Here is a 17,855-nt window from a genome sequence, read left to right on the forward strand (position 1 = left end):
ATTGTTCATCCATTTCTAGGATTGTAGGATGTAAGTGGAAATGGTTTCTGGAGGACCCGCTGCAATCGCTGTTGACGATTAAGATGACAGATACGATACCACCTGGACTACATTTACAAAGTAAAAAACATATGCTTCAAGCCAGGATCGACCCCTCGACGTCCTACATGCTAATCCAAAAGTCTATCCACTGCACCAAATGTACAGCATGACTAATATGTGCTGACAGACGTAGTTACCCTACATGTGGTTACAGTGTCGCCAGATTGCCACTCTTCAACGTCCTTTTTCTGCCGGATATACTCGCAGGATGAACTTTTATGAGACACTTTTTTATTGCTGGCATGTGAGGAGTCGCGCTGCGACGCCCGAGTGCGCGAACTTCGGTTCACCCTATACATAGATTCTGATCTTTTGTACTTTTAAAAATATCACCCAAGCTTATTAGTCTACTGTCATTCCACACGCCATCTCTCTACTGACACCTTGGGAACATATTGCTTTATCGAGGAGCTTGTACCCTTACTCCCAAGTCTTCCAAACCCAAAGTTTGCAGCATTTTTGTAACACTACTCTTTTGTTAGTAATCACATACAACAAACCATCTTGCTTTCTTTCCTTTTGATTTTCTCCAGTTCTGAAATTGAGTAAGCCTGGCGAGGATCCCATAAAATGGAACCATACTCTATTCTCTATATGGGCTATTACCAGTAACTCGTACACCCCTCTTCTTTCCATCCTTACCACAACCCCTAAATACCCTCATAACAATAAGAAGAGAACTGTAACCTTTATTTACCATTTCATTAATGTGATTACCCCAATGAAGATTTTTCTTTATATCACCTAGGGGTTTTTTATTTTTTTATTACTATTTGCTTTACGTCGCACTGACACAGATAGGTCTTATGGCGACGATGGGATAGGAAAGGCCTAGGATTGGGAAGGAAGCAGCCGTGGACTTAATTAAGGTACAGCCCCAGCATTTGCCTGGTGTGAAAATGGGAAACCACAGAAAACCATCTTCAGGGCTGCCGACAGTGGGGTTCGAACCCCCTGCCTCCCAGATGCAAGCTCACAGCTGTGCGTCTCTAACCGCACGGCCAACTCGTCCGGTACCTAGGTTCTTACAGTGATCCCCATGAGGTTCTATCAACCCATCCACACATTAATTAAAAGAGAGGTCTTTCCTCTTTGTGAAACTTACAACCTGACTTTTCAGTCCATTTACCAGCATATCATCTGGTGTCCAGCACACAACTTTACTGAGGTCTTTTTTGCAGTCTATAACAATGCTGTAACTTACCGTATAATCTCGAATACCACCCGCACTGGTTTTTTTCTTTCTTCGAAAATATCGCTTCCAAAATTGGGTGCCGGTCTTATTTAAAATTTTGGAAAATTTACATTTCTGAATGCGCGAAATCGGGCATCACCGCCGGCGTGGCTTTGCAACAATGCCTTTTCCGCTCTTAGTATACGCTACTTCCGCGCTTGGCATCAGTCACACACGTTCTTTGAGTATTAACATGAATTCCACAAAGCGTTTGCGATCTTTTACTACTGAGAAACTGAAACTAGTCGGGAAGCCGAAATTATTGGAAATCGTACCGCCGGTAGGAAATATGATATTGACGAGTCGTGTATTCGCGATTGGATTTTGACGGCATGGAATCGTATCCCTGGAGACCTCATACGGAAAAGCTTTAGGAAATGCAGCATTTCTAATGCTATGGATGGCAGCGATGATGACATTTTGTGGTAAGGTGATGGTGATGAATGAACTCATTGGATATGGTTCTGGAAATGTTTGTTTACTTTTATTTGTATTTTCTAATCATTTGATGTGTGTTAGTAAAGATTATAAATAATTTTGACTTCATATTTTTTAAAAAATTTGTTCTTTCAAAATAAGGGTGCGGGTCTTATTTGGTGGCGGGTGGTATTCGAGATTATACGATATTTGTTACTCCATACCAGGGTCAACAAACTGCTTGTACGTGTGACATCAATTAACTCGTCACACACACTCCGTCTGGGCAGCGAACAAAGTACCTGAGAAATGCTGGGGCGAGGGGAAACACGACACCATTGGTAGGGGAAGGCCAAGGCTGCAGGCAGTACAATGCGGTATGTGTTGTACATATTTCTCTTCACATACTTCATTGTATTGTAATGTAACTTTATGAAGTAAAATAAGAGTTATACAGAAGCTTTATTTCTAATAGAAATGGTGCATCTTCGAAACTGATAGTTGTTTTCTTCCCATAAAGATAGAGAGATCGGTGGCATAGATGGCTTGTCGCACTGTGATGTGCTCGATTCATCCATGCTTATGTAGTGTACTGTACACCACTATGTACGGCACAGCATGTGCCTATACAAAGCGAGGCAGTCCCTTCGCCCCCCTCTACGACTGTAATGCCTGACCACTGTGCTCTTACGTCACAGGGGCTCTCCAACGTCACACGTCAGCCAGTTGGTGGACACTGCTCTATACAGTATGACATGATTTGCAAAAAACCTTATATCAGATTCCAGTTCTTTACTCATTATCGTTTACATATACAAGGGTGTAACAATAAGGAATGGCCATACTTCGGAGACAAATGACTCACATCCCCCATATGTAAAATAAAAAAAGATTGTTATATAGACATGGGTTCAGAAATGCTTTATTTCCATGTTAGAATTGATTTTCTAAAATACATAGTACATATATAATGAGAAACATACAGGAACAGAACATACCAGCATACAACATGAAACTCTTTCTTACATGAAATGTTCAAAATGCTCCCTGTTAGCTTCCATACATGCATGAAGACTCTCTGCATCTTGCACTGGGATTCAATGCAATGGTGGGTGGATGGGTGATGGTCACGGAGGGCATTTTGAACATTTCATGTAAGAAAAAGTTTCATGGGGTATGCTCGTATGTAGGCCTACTATTCCTGTGTGTTTCCATGATTTATGTACTATGTAGTGTTGTAGAAAATGAGTTCTAACATGGAAATAAAACATTTCTGGACTTACGTCCTTATATCTTCTTTTTCTATAAGTGAGGAATGTGTCCTGGAAGTTTGGGCTACCTTATTGTTACAACCTGTATAAGAAAATATACAGGTCCAATAATAATGCCTTCAAGAACGCCCTCTTAATCATAACAGATAAAGTTTCACCTATTCTAATTCTCTGAGTTCTATTTTCTAGAAATTTAGCCACCCATTCAATCAATCTTTTGTCTGGTTCAATAGCCCTCTTTTTTGTCAGTAGCCTCCAATGATGTAGCCTACCAAAAACCTTGGATAGGTCAACAGCAATACAGTCGATTTGACCTTCTGAAACTAAAATATCCGCTACATCTTGCTAGAATCCTACAAGTTAAGCCTCACAGGAATAACCTTTCCTAAACCTGAAATGCCGACTATCAAATCAGTTAATAATTTTTCAAACGCGCCTAATATAATAAGAATGAATACTTCCCGAGAGCTTACATACGATACATGTCAATCTTTTAAGTCTATCAAGTTCCACCTTTTCAATACTAATACAATGTTGTTGGATGATATTTACAACATTATTTATTATTACAGTACATGTTTCGGTGCTCTATTAAGTCACCATCATCAGCTGATTTAGAAAATGTGAAAAAACTTGGCGATATAAATATTAAACATTAAACAAAATATTGTCATAATCAACTCATACATATACATATTTACAACAGAATATTTACTGATTAAATCCTAAACATCTATTATTGTTATATTAAATTTCCCTAATATGTAACAAGAAAATTCTTGTAAGTCATAATTCTAAATTTTTTTCATCTGGTTGATGATTTGTCTTAAACATTCTTTAATGTCCGTAATCCTATGCTCTCGTGCTGTCTAATTAGAATGCACACTTAAAATTGAGGAATTAAAATTGCATGTAGTCTATTTGATGTTAAAAATGTTCATTTCCTTTGTATATTAGCTGTTTTTGTTGGATGAAATTCATTGTATATTGTTGAAAAATGAGCCGTCTTCTTATATTTGTTAAGTACTAAAACTTTGTATTTTTATTGCTTTGTGCGTGGTTGGAACTGTAAGTAATTTGTTCTACAGTTGTTATGCGGAATTATCTTCTCAGTTCAATGGGAACCCTGCAATGATGAAACCCAATATTAAAAAGCGAGAAAATTGATAAAGAAGCTGATTAAATCTAACTGTTAATAATTATTATTATTTAATGTTAATTATTATTGTGATCTCAGTTCAATATGGAAAATAAGATGAAGTTTCTTACGTTTAAACGTGTCAATCTGACTAGCCTGTAATTATACGCTTTACGTTTATCACCCTTTCATTTGCCATAGTACTTTATGCAAACAGTAAACAAATAAGTACTTCAGACATGGTACCACTGCACATCCCAACCCACCCCACTGCCTTTCGTATATCCCCAGAAATCTTATCAATTTCAGCAGCTTTTCTAGCTTTCAACTTTTGCATATTTTCATAAATACAGTACATCATCATAAGCAAATTATTCAAAATATGACTGCACTGGGGAGGAAGCACTAATGTTTGGTTATCGCAGTGGGTAGAGGACAGCGGTGCGAGCAGGGAGCATGTCCGTGGACTGCGTACAGTCATCAGCGAGTCTTGTATTACCAAAAGGACAAGAATAATCTTAGAGTAAAATTTGTTAAGTGCTACATATGCAAGAATAGGGCAAAAATTAACAACAAATCCATGTAACGTTAGAGCAAAAGGACCACTGTATCACCAAGGACTGAGTGAGTGGTGACAGGCTACCCTACCGCGCCAAAGAGCTTGATTATAGAGCACCAGACGTATAAAAGTAGTAGATCCCGGCATGGCCAAGTGCAAAGGTATTTTAAATGCATAATATGAATGATCATGATGATTGTTTTATGGTCATTTACCCAGTCACTCATTTTTTGGAAAGCAAATGGACTATGGCTATTCTCTGTATTCCTGGGTAAAGTTCCAGACAGGTATAAGTAACTTATGATACTAGAAAATGAATTTATGATGCTGGAGTACTATTCTGAACAGTTAAATAACTGAATAACCTCCATACATTCACTTTTTCTGCTACAAATGTGAAGTACATACTTTGAGAATGCACATGGGTCAATAGTAATCTCGCCCCCATCACGCCAATTAGCAGAGCCAAGTGTATTTCTAATTCATAACCTTGCATATGCTTACAAGATGGTGTACAGAGTTGATTTGGTACTTTTATATTGGATAAAAGCTTCGCATATTGCACAATTTTGTATTTATTGATCACATATGACATAAATTCCTATATTTCAATAGCGAGTGGAGAAAACCAGAAAAGCAATGAACTTCTTACAGATATTATCAAGTATTATTTTTAAACTTTAAGAAATACCCAACTGAAAAAAGAGAGAAACTTGAGTTTACTCCGTAATGTGTGCAGCTCTTTTGAACTTGCATAATCGTACATTTCAGGACACACTCCAAATAAGGTAGTTTCCACTCCTATATAATAGCTAACAAATTTACATAAAATTTATTGGAAAAGATATAAATACTCACCTATAAAATTGAGATATCCTTCTCCTCCAAGTGCATGAGTGATGAGCCGAATCATTTTGTGAAGAGCAATTCCACGATCAATAATGGACGATGGCTCGGACAAAGTGGACATATGAGTATACATTTCTTTGTCCATGAGCCAGAATGCAATGGTTTTATCACCCACCAGAGCCTAGGGAATAATAAAGACAGGTGTTTATCAACAAAAATCACTTGATGTTATTAGCAAAAAATGTTTCAAGACAATAATGATCAAATATATCTTCAAAAATTTCTCTTACTTGGTCATGGGATTCTGCATATGCAATTGTTTTCTCCATCCATCTCCTATTTGTCAGAGTGTGAACAATATTTCCCATGTTCCAGTCATCATCCTTAGTTTCCTTCAAAAGCTTAATCCATTTGTCAGGAATAGCCATCCCTAAACGATAATCAAAACCAGTTCCAGCCTCAGTCACTGGACGACAGAGCGCTGGCATCCCGGACACATCCTGTCACAAACAGAAAATGTTAATTTTACACAGGTAACTTGATCTTTTAGATTAGATATGACCATATAAGGAAGTAGAATGGGCTGAGTCAGCAAACAGGATGAGTTGATGTGTTAGGCGCAAATGATATTCGGTTAAGGGGAGATAATGAGGAAGAGATAGGAGATTATAAAGTGTTCTTAACAGGTGTTACAAAGGGAAGGGCAGGATGTGGGGTAGGACTGTTCATCATGAATACTACTGCACGCAACATAGTTTCTGTTAAGCATGTAAATGAGAAAATGATTTGGGTAGATTTAGCAGTTGGAGAAATTAGGAAGAGAAATGTCTCCGTCTATTCACCATGTGAAGCTGCAGATCGGGATGAAGTTGACAAGTTTTATGAAGCACCGAGTGACATTGTAGTCAGGGGTCAAAAGCAAGGATAGGATAGTGCTAATGGGCGATTTCAATGCCAGAGTTGGAAATACAACTGAAGGATATGAGAAAGGGATGAATAAATGTTGGGAAGATATGGAAGCTAATAGGAAAGGGAAGCATTACTGGACTTCTGTGCTAGTATGGGATTAGCAGTTACGAATACATTATTCAAACACAAGGCTATTTACCGCTACACATGGGAGGGTTGGGGCACCAGATCCAAAATAACTATATCATAACAGGTTTTGATATCAGGAAATCTGTTAGGAATGTACGGTTATTAAGGAGAGTTTTTGATGATACAGATCAGCATCCGATCTGTAGTGTTAGTGAACTGGGTAGTGAATGAAGTATTTCCAAGCTTATGATGCAGAAAGTGAAATGTCTGCGGACGAATACGGGTAGAAAATCTTCAGGATGGGAAAGTAAGGAATTTCAAGTTACACAATTGCAACAGTCAATTTTTAGGGAGGAAGGGGGTCTGAGATTGCTCTTGGTAAACTGTCAGAGTGTAGTAAATAAACAATTAAAATTCGGTACATTGATGCAATCTTATGAGACTGATGTGGTGATAGGAGTGGAATCGTGGTTGAGAGAAGGGGTGGGTAATAGAGAAGTATTTCCAGAAGGGTACACAGTCTATCGTAGAGACCGAGGAGATAAAAAGGGAGGGGGGTGTTTATTCTGGTGAAGGAAACATATTGTTCACATGAATGGTTTATCGATGAAAGGGATGAAATATTAGGGATAAAATTAATTTGTGATAATATGAAGGAGGTGGGAATTATAGGAACATACAGGCCAGGAAGAGAGGAAAGAGACATGAAAATATTTGAGAAAATAATAGATTATACTCATAAAAACAATAATAATGATGTGGTAATAATTGGGGGAGATCTAAACTTGCCTGAGGTTGAATGGAATGGAGCTGCAAGTGAAGCCCATGAACAGAAACTGGCAAATAAGTTAATTTGGGAGGGAGGATTTACACAAGTAGTACAAGAACCGACTCGTCTCAATAACTTACTAGATGTATTCTTGGTTAAACCATGGGAAATTGTTGATAAAACTGAGGTAATTGAAGGAATAGGTGACCATAAGGCTGTAATAATGGATGTAGGACTGGTACCAAAAAGGCTTAATAAGCGGGTCACAGAAGACAAGAAATTATACAGAAAAACTAAAGTTGATGAATTTGGGACTTACCTTAAATCACAATTCAGTTGTTGGATAAGTGAAGGGAGTAATGTGGATACACTTTGGGCTAAATTCAAAGGAATCGTTTGGGAAGGAGAGAAGAGATTTTTACCTGTTAAGAAGGGTAAAATGACCTCAGACCCTGTTTATTATACAAGGGAAATAAGGAAATTAAAAAGAAAATATAGAATAGTAAACAGGAAAATCAAAGAAGGTAGGGAGAGTAGAGAAAGTAGAAAACAGCTAATGAGGGAACTGAATAGAGTAAAAAAGGAAGCAAAAGAGAATTATACGAATGGCATTCTTCAAGAGCGTAATGACCACAAAGGGAAATGGAAAAAGCTGTATTCATATATCAGGAATCAAAAAGGAAAAGGAATCCAAATTCCTACAATGGTGGGAGAAGGGGGTGAACACTATTTAACAGATACTGAGAAAGCAAACCTCTTTAGTAGGGAATTTAGAGCTTCAGTAGATGATTGTCAGGAGTTGGACACCGAAACAGAAGTTACAGAGGGACAGACACAGAGGGAAACAAGAAGCTTCTCGTTCACAAATGAAGATATTTTTAGAGAAATCCAACTGCTTCAGCAAGGAAAAGCAGCAGGAAGTGATCAAATTACTGGGGAGGTGATAAAGACAATGGGGTGGTACATAGTGCCTTATTTAAGATTTCTCTTTGCCTATGTCATAAATAATAGTGTAATACCAAAGGAATGGAAGGAATCTATAATAATACCAATTTATAAAGGAAAGGGTGATAAAAGGAAACCAGAGAACTACAGACCAATCAGCCTGACCAGTATAGTTTGTAAAATAATGGAGAGTTTAATATCAAAGTACATCAGAGGGATATGTGATGATAAAAATTGGTTCATGAGGAGCCAGTATGGATTTAGAAAGAAATTTTCTTGTGAGGCACAACTGGTGGGATTTCAGCAGGACATATCAGATCAATTGGATTCAGGAGGCCAGTTAGATTGCATAGCCATAGATCTTTCCAAAGCCTTTGATAGAGTGGAACATAGAATATTATTAAAGAAATTGGAGGGAATAGGATTGGACGTAAGGGTTACACGTTGGGTAAAAACATTTCTAAATTCAAGGGTTCAGAATGTCAAAGTAGGAATTAGCGCATCGCAGGAAGAGAAAGTTTGGAAGGGAATTGCACAGGGCAGTATAATCGGTTCATTACTTTTCTTAATATACGTAAATGATTTAGGGAACAATATAACATCAAAAATAAGATTGTATGCAGATGACATAATTGTTTACAGGGTAATAAATACCATTGAGGATTGTTCAGAATTACAAAGGGACCTTGAGAGTATCCAACAATGGGTTGAAGAGAATAACATGAAGGTTAATGGAGGCAAATCAACTGTTACAACATTTACAGACAGGAGTTTTAAAACTGAATTTGAATATACTTTGGATGGGGTAGTTATCCCAAAATATGGCAAGTGCAAATACTTAGGTGTAAGATTTGAAAGTAATTTGCATTGGAAGGGTCATGTGGATGACATTGTTGGGAAAGCATACAGATCGTTACATGTCATAATGAGGCTACTTAAAGGATGCAACAAAGAAGTAAAAGAGAAAAGTTACTTAAGTATGGTTCGTCCATTATTGGAATATGCAAACAGTGTTTGGGATCCTCACCAAGAATACCTAATAAAAGAAATAGATAGTGTGCAGAGGAAAGCAGCAAGTTTTGTAACAGGGGATTTCAGGAGAAAGAGTAGTGTATCAGAAATGTTAAAGAAACTAGGGTGGGAAACTTTAAGTAAGAGAAGGGAGAAAACTAGACTTATAGGTTTATATAGAGCCTATACAGGAGAAGCAGCATGGGGAGATATCCGTGAGAGGCTTCAGTTGGAAAATAATTATATCGGCAGGACTGACCACAAATATAAAATTAGAAGGAATTTTAGCAGAAGTGATTGGGGTAAATTTTCATTCATTGGGAAGGGTGTGAAGGAGTGGAACAGTTTACCAGGGGTAGTGTTTGATCCTTTTCAAAAATCTGTACAGATATTCAAAAAGAGAATAAACAGCAACAGAGAAAATAAACGAAATGTTAGAGGGCATTCGACCAGTGCAGGTTAATGTAAATAAAGAATGTGTGTGAATAAATTAATTCCATCCCCTGGTCTAAGGAGTTTGGACAGCCAAAGTAGGGGACTGCCTGTAGGGGTGAAGTACAGTGGGGACTTCGAGGGCCCTGGGACTGCTATGGTAGCTGTGAAGGCCCTTCAGGAACTCTGAAAAGTGGTGGTAAAAGGGGCTCTGGTTAAGACGCAGCAGGTCGTTATGCTACTTAGGTTCCAGAATGGGTAAAGAAAAGAAAAAGTAAATAAATGCAATGTAAAGTTTAATCTTATACCAGTTGTACAGTATCATTTGAAGTAATTCCACATACTGTATATCAGACGACTATATTTGAAAGTAGTACAGGAGATATTATAAGTAGAATTTTGTAAACAATGTAAATTTATTAAGGATGAGCTGTGTGTTTAATAGAAAAAATTGTTAGCGTAAATTATATAATACTGTATTATAGGAAAATTTTATTTCTTGTTAATTTAATATTTAGTGCTTGACAATAATGTATTTTAGTGTACCATTTGCCACCGAGTTAAACACCTCATTTGCAAATAAAGAGATTGATTTTTGATTTTCTTCTGGTCAAATTTAGCCAAATTGATCTTCTCTCACCAATTTTATTCAGTTCCTCTTCATCTGTGTTTGATCTATCCATCTCACCTTGAGCATTTTTCTGTAACACCACATTTCAAAAGCTTCTATCCTCTTTCCAAGGTAGTTATAGTCCACGTTTCAATCCAGACTAAAGTTTTTTTTTTGCGAGTTACTTTATGTCACACAGACACAGATAGGTCTTATGGTGACGATGGGACAGGAAGAGGCTAGAAGTGGGAAACCATGGAAAACCATCTTCAGGGCTGCCAACAGTGGGGCTCAAACCCACTAACTTCTGAATACTGGCCGCCCTAAAGCGACTGCAGCTATCGAGCTCGGTAATTCCTATATCAATGTTCGAAGTGAGCAAATTTCTTTTCTTAAGAAAGGCCTTCTCTGCTTGTGCTAGCCTGCATTTTATGCATTCCATACTTCTGCCATCATTAGTTATTTTACTACCCAAGTAACAATATTCATCTACTTCCTTTAAGACTTCATTACCTAATCTAATATTTCCTGCATCACCTGACTTTGTTTGACTGCACTCCATTACTTATCTTTGGACTTATTTATTTTCATCTTGTATTCCTTACCCATGACTCTGTCCATACCATTCAGTTCAGAAATTTCTCCAGATCTTCTGCAGTCTTGGATAAAATAATATCATCAGCAAATCTCAGGGTTTTGATTTCCTCTCCTTGGATTGTGATTCCTTTCTCAAATTATTCTTTGATTTCCTTTACTGCGTGTTCTATACAAACACTGAAAAGGAGAGGGGCAAACTGCAACCTTGCCTCACTCCTTTCTGGATTGCTGATTTTTTTTCAAAGCCCTAGATTCTTATCAATGCAGACTGATTTTTATACAGATTGTAGATAATTCTTCGTTCTTGGTACGTGATCCCGATCATCTTCAGAATCTCAAATAGCATGGTCCAATCAGTATTATCAAATGCCTTTTCAAGATCTATGAACGATATGTATGTGGGCTTGTCCCTCTTAATTCGATCCTCGACTGTCGGCACAGTCAAGTTTAAACGCTAATAAAATTTGAACCAGTCCAACAATCTAAAATATGATCACACTGTCATAAAGCTTATTTTATTCTGCGTTCTTTGGAGGCATTTGCATATTTTTATTATGTTTCTTCTGAAAGTTATATTAGGCAGAATACAAATAGTACCTATTTTCTTGCCCATTTTTTGTAAACAACAACTACGTAGTCTGTCTGATTGTCATGAAATAATGAAATTTAAAAAAAAATCTTTTCACACAATTAATACCAAGTTTCTGGTTTCCTTTTACAGATTCAACTGTCAATAAACTCATTCTTCTTCACAACATTTTAACATTACTTCAAATTGAGATGGTCCACAGAGGTCCGATTTTAACACTGTTCTTCAACATTTAATCTACAACTTTATCTTCTCATCAATGTGTTCTACATTTCTACCATATGCCTATGATTTTCGTCTTTTGTCTCCTGAAAAGGAATTTAGTGATCTCCTGACCAACCTTCAACATTATTTCCTCAATATTACTTTTTGAATAAATATGACTGATCGTCATTCTCATCAGAGTCTAATTGTAACTGCCAATCAGTCAACTTCATTTTTAGCAATCTTACTACTTGTTCATCACAGTCTGTTGCTTTGTCCATTTTACTTATAGCAACGTTTATGTCAATAATTTTAATACTTTCACCTTGTAATTCTTCACATTGTAAAAAAAAATTTTTTAAACCAACATTGTTATTTTGAATGTTAATTTTAGTTTAAGTCCCTTCAAGACTTTTTAAATCAATTTCATCGTATTATATTGTCCCCGTCAAATTTGGCGATCTTGAGAATATTTCCAACAAGTTAATATTAAAAGTTTTATTGTCTGCCGGGAGCTGTAATTTGTCATTTGGGAAGTAGTCAGTGAGCTCCGAACCAGTTTTTTTCTTCATTCAGAGGGCGATGCATTGATCCAGCTTCGACAAGGCCAAGGTAAATCATGTGACGAGCCCATGTGCTGTCCTGCCACGCGCGAACGACTGACAGCCAGCTTTTCGAACAGTCAGAGCCAATTACAAGAGACCTGACAACCAATTACCGTCTTCGTAGAGTACACGCCTCTCAAGCCAAGGATATAAAAAGCCTTGTTCCAAGTAAATCACTCTATTGGATATTCGATTCTCTGCTGGATAACTCTCTGCTGTGCGACGCTACGTTACTCGACCACGTGGGAAATAACTTTGCAGTATGAGCAGACGCCGTTCTGCCACAATTTAGTGGAATAGTTAACTAACTCCTATGGAGTAAAATTCAACTTAAAAACCAAGTTAAGTGTGACTATCCAGGAGAATATTCAATAATTCTGCGTGTGCTTGTGCCTATATTAACATTTACCGTCTCAGTTACAGCTTTCACGTCTGGAACGCAACAGGAGTCAACCTGAAGATCGTAGCACATCAACTCATCAACTTCATCGTGAGATGCCTACTGCCGTGTCTCCATGGATTTCTAAAATGTGAGGCATATCTGGTCAGAAGGAGGTGACTGACCAGGGAAATGCTGGAATGATTAACTACTACCTAGGATCGAACCTCATCTAAAACTCGAGTACGGTACCATTTAAAATTTTTTATTCTTTGTCATCTTTTATAAAACTAGAGGCCTTTCTTCTTTAAATCGTAGATCTATTAGTTTGTTGTAGTTAGAAACATTTCATTTTTCCATTTCTTGAAGTGTCGTGGTAGACGAGTGTCATGTGTGTGAATGAAATTTGGAACCTATTAGAGTAGATGTGTAGTCTGTCTTTGAATGACTTCCCATGCATATGAGTTAGGTATCTAAAAATCACCGACCACGCGATAAAGCTTATTACTTTGTAATACTGAAATTAATCGGACTTGAATTTACATGTACAACTTGTGAGATAGGGTTGAACCTAGTGTCCTTTAAGATCACTTATTTTCTTTAGGATTGAGTCATCTATTTTTACGATATTTCATGAGGATTGATAGAAGTAATAATCACTTGAGTAATAATAAAATTAACTAAAGATCGGGTAAAAAGAGAATTAAACGCTCGTGAGCCATAAATTATCTTAGATTCCTTATATGTGAGATTTAATGTGCTCTGTTCATGAAGTGTCTGGAATATGGCAAATCCTGCGAGATATTTATTATGTAACTGAGCAATTGGAGAATTTATTTGTGATAATTGACTTGTTCTTGTGTCATTGGGAGCACAAGGGAACTTATTGTAAGCAGAGCACGGGTTGCGTGTGTATTTCACGGATAGGGAATAATAATAATGCAATTAAGGCTCACGGACACGATAGTTGCGACTTGTAACCCATGTGATGGTAGTGATTATGGATTTTATTGGAATCTTCAATTATATTTCCAAAATTTACATGAATCTCCATCGTTGTGAGAAGAATATTTCAACCCAAGTGATATCCCTAATTTCGATCACTAGTCACTATTGATGAAAGGGTGATTTCCATACATGAATTTATCTTCTACTGAATGTTGACGTGGCCATGCTTAAAAATTAAGAATAAACTTATAAGGACAGGATTCGATGTAAATAATGTATATAAAAATACGTGTTTCCCAGTATGAATGTGGTGTGTGTGTGTGTGTGTAAATATGAGTATTTTCCATTGTATCTTGATTGTTCCATTTGATTTAATCTGGTCGTGTACTTGGGGCGACGCAGATTATGTTCATCGTTGTGTGCCACCTTGAGAAGTTATTTTTGCACCCTTAAGGGAAAATTTAATAAGTTTAAGTCGAGGAAGACTAGAAAAGGATTTTATTTTGTTGATTAGTGTGATTTAAAAGGAAAGATCATCTGGTTATTTTCGCAAAGGCAAACGATTTGTAAAGTAAATTATTATTTAATTAGCTCACATGTGGATAACAAAATTTTCCAACACATTTATATTTAAATTTTGAAACGTTTTAAATTAATTTGAAATGTGAATGCCATGCAAATGTCAGAATTAAATGTTCACAAATGGCATAGTTATCTTGAATTTTGGTGATAATGAGTCACAATAATTAACTGGAGAATAATTATTTAAAATGTAAATGATAATTGCCATGTGGATAATGCAGTGAGATACATTAATTAGAAACACGATCGTGTGATGGTAAAGAACATGTTACTCAAATAAGGATAGAGATTAATAATAATAATAATAATAATATTTAATTAATTAGGAAAAACTGAAATTAATTTTGATTTTTATTAAAGCTTATACTGGTGTAATTAACAAAATGTCATACACTTTAAACGTTAAAATTTATTAGAATTCAGCTTAAACCACGTGTTGAGACTGCTATAAATTCATGAAACCTTTAACTACTTTTGTTATGGAACCATAAGCGAGATAGCTGTCTAATTATTTTGTAAAAACACTTTTGTTAAAGTTTTGAATTCTTTCAGCCCGATATTTGAATTTTAAAAGGCAGCAGAGGCCTAATTTTTCTTTGATTTTCATTCCAGAACAATAAGGCTGGATGTCGAGAAATACGTGTGTTTCTCAAACTGTGGAGGAAAAGAATATTATGAAAGTCCATTGTAAACAAAATCATCAAGGATACTTTTTTTTTTGTGATATGCTTATGTCAATAAATGTCAGTGTTGTTTTTTAAAATTTATTTTCTTCGCCTGGTCATCAACCCATTTCCCTTAAATGCCTCTAGAAAACGATAGCCATGAACGAACGGTCCACCTCGGGATCTCTAGCTCACTGGCTGGGCTTAGCTAGGCAATAATGGGGGCAATATGTTATTTCAAGTTCTTATTTTTATTTCGAAGTTAAGACTATGGCTGATGATGCCTTTATATTAGGCAAAATATGTACCATTTTTAGTTAATAGATCAATGTAAATCATCCAAGACAATGACTTATTGTGTTGATTAGGTGGTCAATTTAATAAATAACTTACTGTTATTATTCTAATCAAATATCATCAATACAGATCAAAATGATATTTATTACATGTAATCTAACTGGACTTATCTGTAAGTTGTACTAGGCCTACCCCTGGCGAAGCAAGCTGATTTCACGCCGAAGCGCCTATCGTTCGCTTTCAAATAAAAATCGGTATAAAATACAGAAATCATTGTATGTTTCTGGTATACAACGATTTGACATAGATGTTGATTCCCATAGGGAACCTGAAATATTTATCCCGAATGAGTAATTTATAATACCAATGTAGTTGGTCTGTTATTGGACATTATAAATTTTCCAGATAACTCATTCCTGGTTGCCAGCGTTTTGCACCAGTGTGCTAAATTTGGCTCATCAGTTGGTAAATAGCGCACCCACCAAGCTGCATGGCTAGTGCATACCGTGGAGGCCACTGCGACTAAGACTGAGACAAGGTCTCACATAGTGCATTGGCACTGCCGGTGGCTCCAAATAGCCTGAATGAACCCAGTTGTGGCCCTGGATCCAGAATTAAAATCCTTGCACAGACCTGAACTTGGCGCCTAGATGAATTATCCCTACAATATGGGGCTGGCCTTCAGTTAAAACACATTGCCTTAAATTAAGAATCCATGACAAGGACTTGAAAAAAAGTGGCCAGTCTCTTCCCTTAACCAGCAGCTACCAGCAGATTGACACCCATTAGATCTTGTATTTTAATACAAGGTTATCCATTACCCAAGTATCACACGACAATATCTGTTTAATAGAGTTCGACTTTTGGTGATTCTATGGGCCAGAGCTCTCCATTTCATATGGTTACAAATTGTCTACTTCAAATGTTCTATGCTTAGGCCTATATATCTGCTTCCACTGTGTCCATTCAAATAGACTTTTGGTGAGCTGCTATTCTCGTTCCACTGACCATTGCAAGCATCATTGTCTTTCCCCAGACATCAACCACATAACACAGCCAAAATAAATGAGACGTAACAGCATTGAATGGTAGTGATGCAAAAGGGAATAACAGCCGAATGACTGCCATTGGCTCCTAACAAGGTGGCTATTGTTCAAACCATGTCCAATGCTTGTGGGATTTTTCTTTTTTTAAGGTGTAATACTTTTACAGAATGTTTTCTATTTCAGGTACTTTTTAAATTCATTTACTCAAACTTTCGGCACACTGAAGAGCCTAACAGTTATAAATTTCCGTGGATCAGATTCAATGTAAGACTGGAGATTGCACGGCCATGACCAAGATAATAAGTCGTATAAAACTATAAGCTAGCTTGGCTGGAAGTGGGGTGGCCTAATTACAACAGCAACAGCAGTAATTCTGATCCAGATAAAATAACCCACTGGCATGACAATTTCCTAACCCATCACAAGCTCAGAATTAGTATTTAATTTATGTGAGTCACATCTACTTGTAGGTTCTCATGGTAACTTCAATTTATAAAATGAAAGATATATAAATCGAGGGCTCAGAATAACAAGGTTCTATCTAACATTTGGCAAACTTTACAGGAGAGCATTTTTAAAATTTGGTGAATAATAAATTCAAAGCCAATAATGATATTTAAAACTATTCTGGCTGGTTTGTTGGCTTGAAATTGTCTGTGATTTATTGAGAATAAATTGTCCAAAATGTTTAGCCCTGGTGGTGAAATAAAATAAAATGGTTGTTCTCAAATAGAATCTTTTATTTCCAACCAAACTGTAACATTTATTTCTCAGTTAGTACTTTGGTTTTCTGAGATGTGAATAGTTTGCTTCCCAATTATTTCTTAGCGAAACATGAAACCTTGTCAGTCATTCATGGAAAATGTTTTTAATAATAAAGCTCCCTTATTAACAATTTGCTTTATGTCGCACAGCCGGCCCCGTGGTGTAGGGGTAGCGTGTCTGCCTCTTACCCGGAGGCTCCGGGTTCGATTCCCGGCCAGGTCAGGGATTTTTACCTGGACCTGAGGGCTGGTTCGAGGTCCACTCAGCCTACGTGATTAGAATTGAGGAGCTATCTGACGGTGAGATGGCGGCCCCGGTCTAGGAAGCCAAGAATAACGGCCGAGAGGATTCGTCGTGCTGACCACACGACACCTCGTAATCTGCATGCCTTCGGGCTGAGCAGCGGTCGCTTGGTAGGCCAAGGCCCTACATGGGCTGTAGTGCCATGGGGTTTGGTTTTTTTTAATGTCGCACCAACACACATAGGTTTTTATGGTGACGATGGGATAGGAAACGGCTAGGAGCAGGAAGGAAGAGACCGTGGCCTTAATTAAGGTACAGTCCCTGCATTTTGCCTGGTGCGAAATTGGGGAAACCATGGAAAAACCTCTTCAGGGCTGCCAACAATTGGGTTTGAACCCAGTATCTCCCAAATAAAGTGCCTGATTACTTATTCCTCTAAATTTAATTAAGGATTAATCATTAAGGAAATCAAGGGATCTTTTATCAAAGTTGCAACAGACTAAAGTAAACTGAACTATTATAAATTAATGTGTTTATTGATTTAATTATCTTTAAATATT

The 17,855-nt window shown here is 37.0% G+C and overlaps 1 protein-coding gene across 1 annotated transcript in view; it reads right to left on the reverse strand.

Moving 5' to 3' along the window:
• AGBE (1,4-alpha-glucan-branching enzyme) overlaps positions 1–17,855 on the reverse strand; it is a 153,035-nt gene that overhangs the window by 29,640 nt on the left and 105,540 nt on the right. The window contains exons 10-11 of the mRNA XM_067139266.2: positions 5,861–6,070; positions 5,580–5,751 (exon numbers count right to left, since the gene is read on the reverse strand). Coding sequence (XP_066995367.2) covers positions 5,580–5,751; positions 5,861–6,070 — 382 coding nt within the window. The remainder of the gene's footprint in view (positions 1–5,579; positions 5,752–5,860; positions 6,071–17,855) is intronic.

This window comes from Anabrus simplex, chromosome 2, assembly GCF_040414725.1.
Source record: "Anabrus simplex isolate iqAnaSimp1 chromosome 2, ASM4041472v1, whole genome shotgun sequence".
In the NCBI taxonomy this organism is placed as follows: Eukaryota; Metazoa; Arthropoda; class Insecta; order Orthoptera; family Tettigoniidae; genus Anabrus; species Anabrus simplex.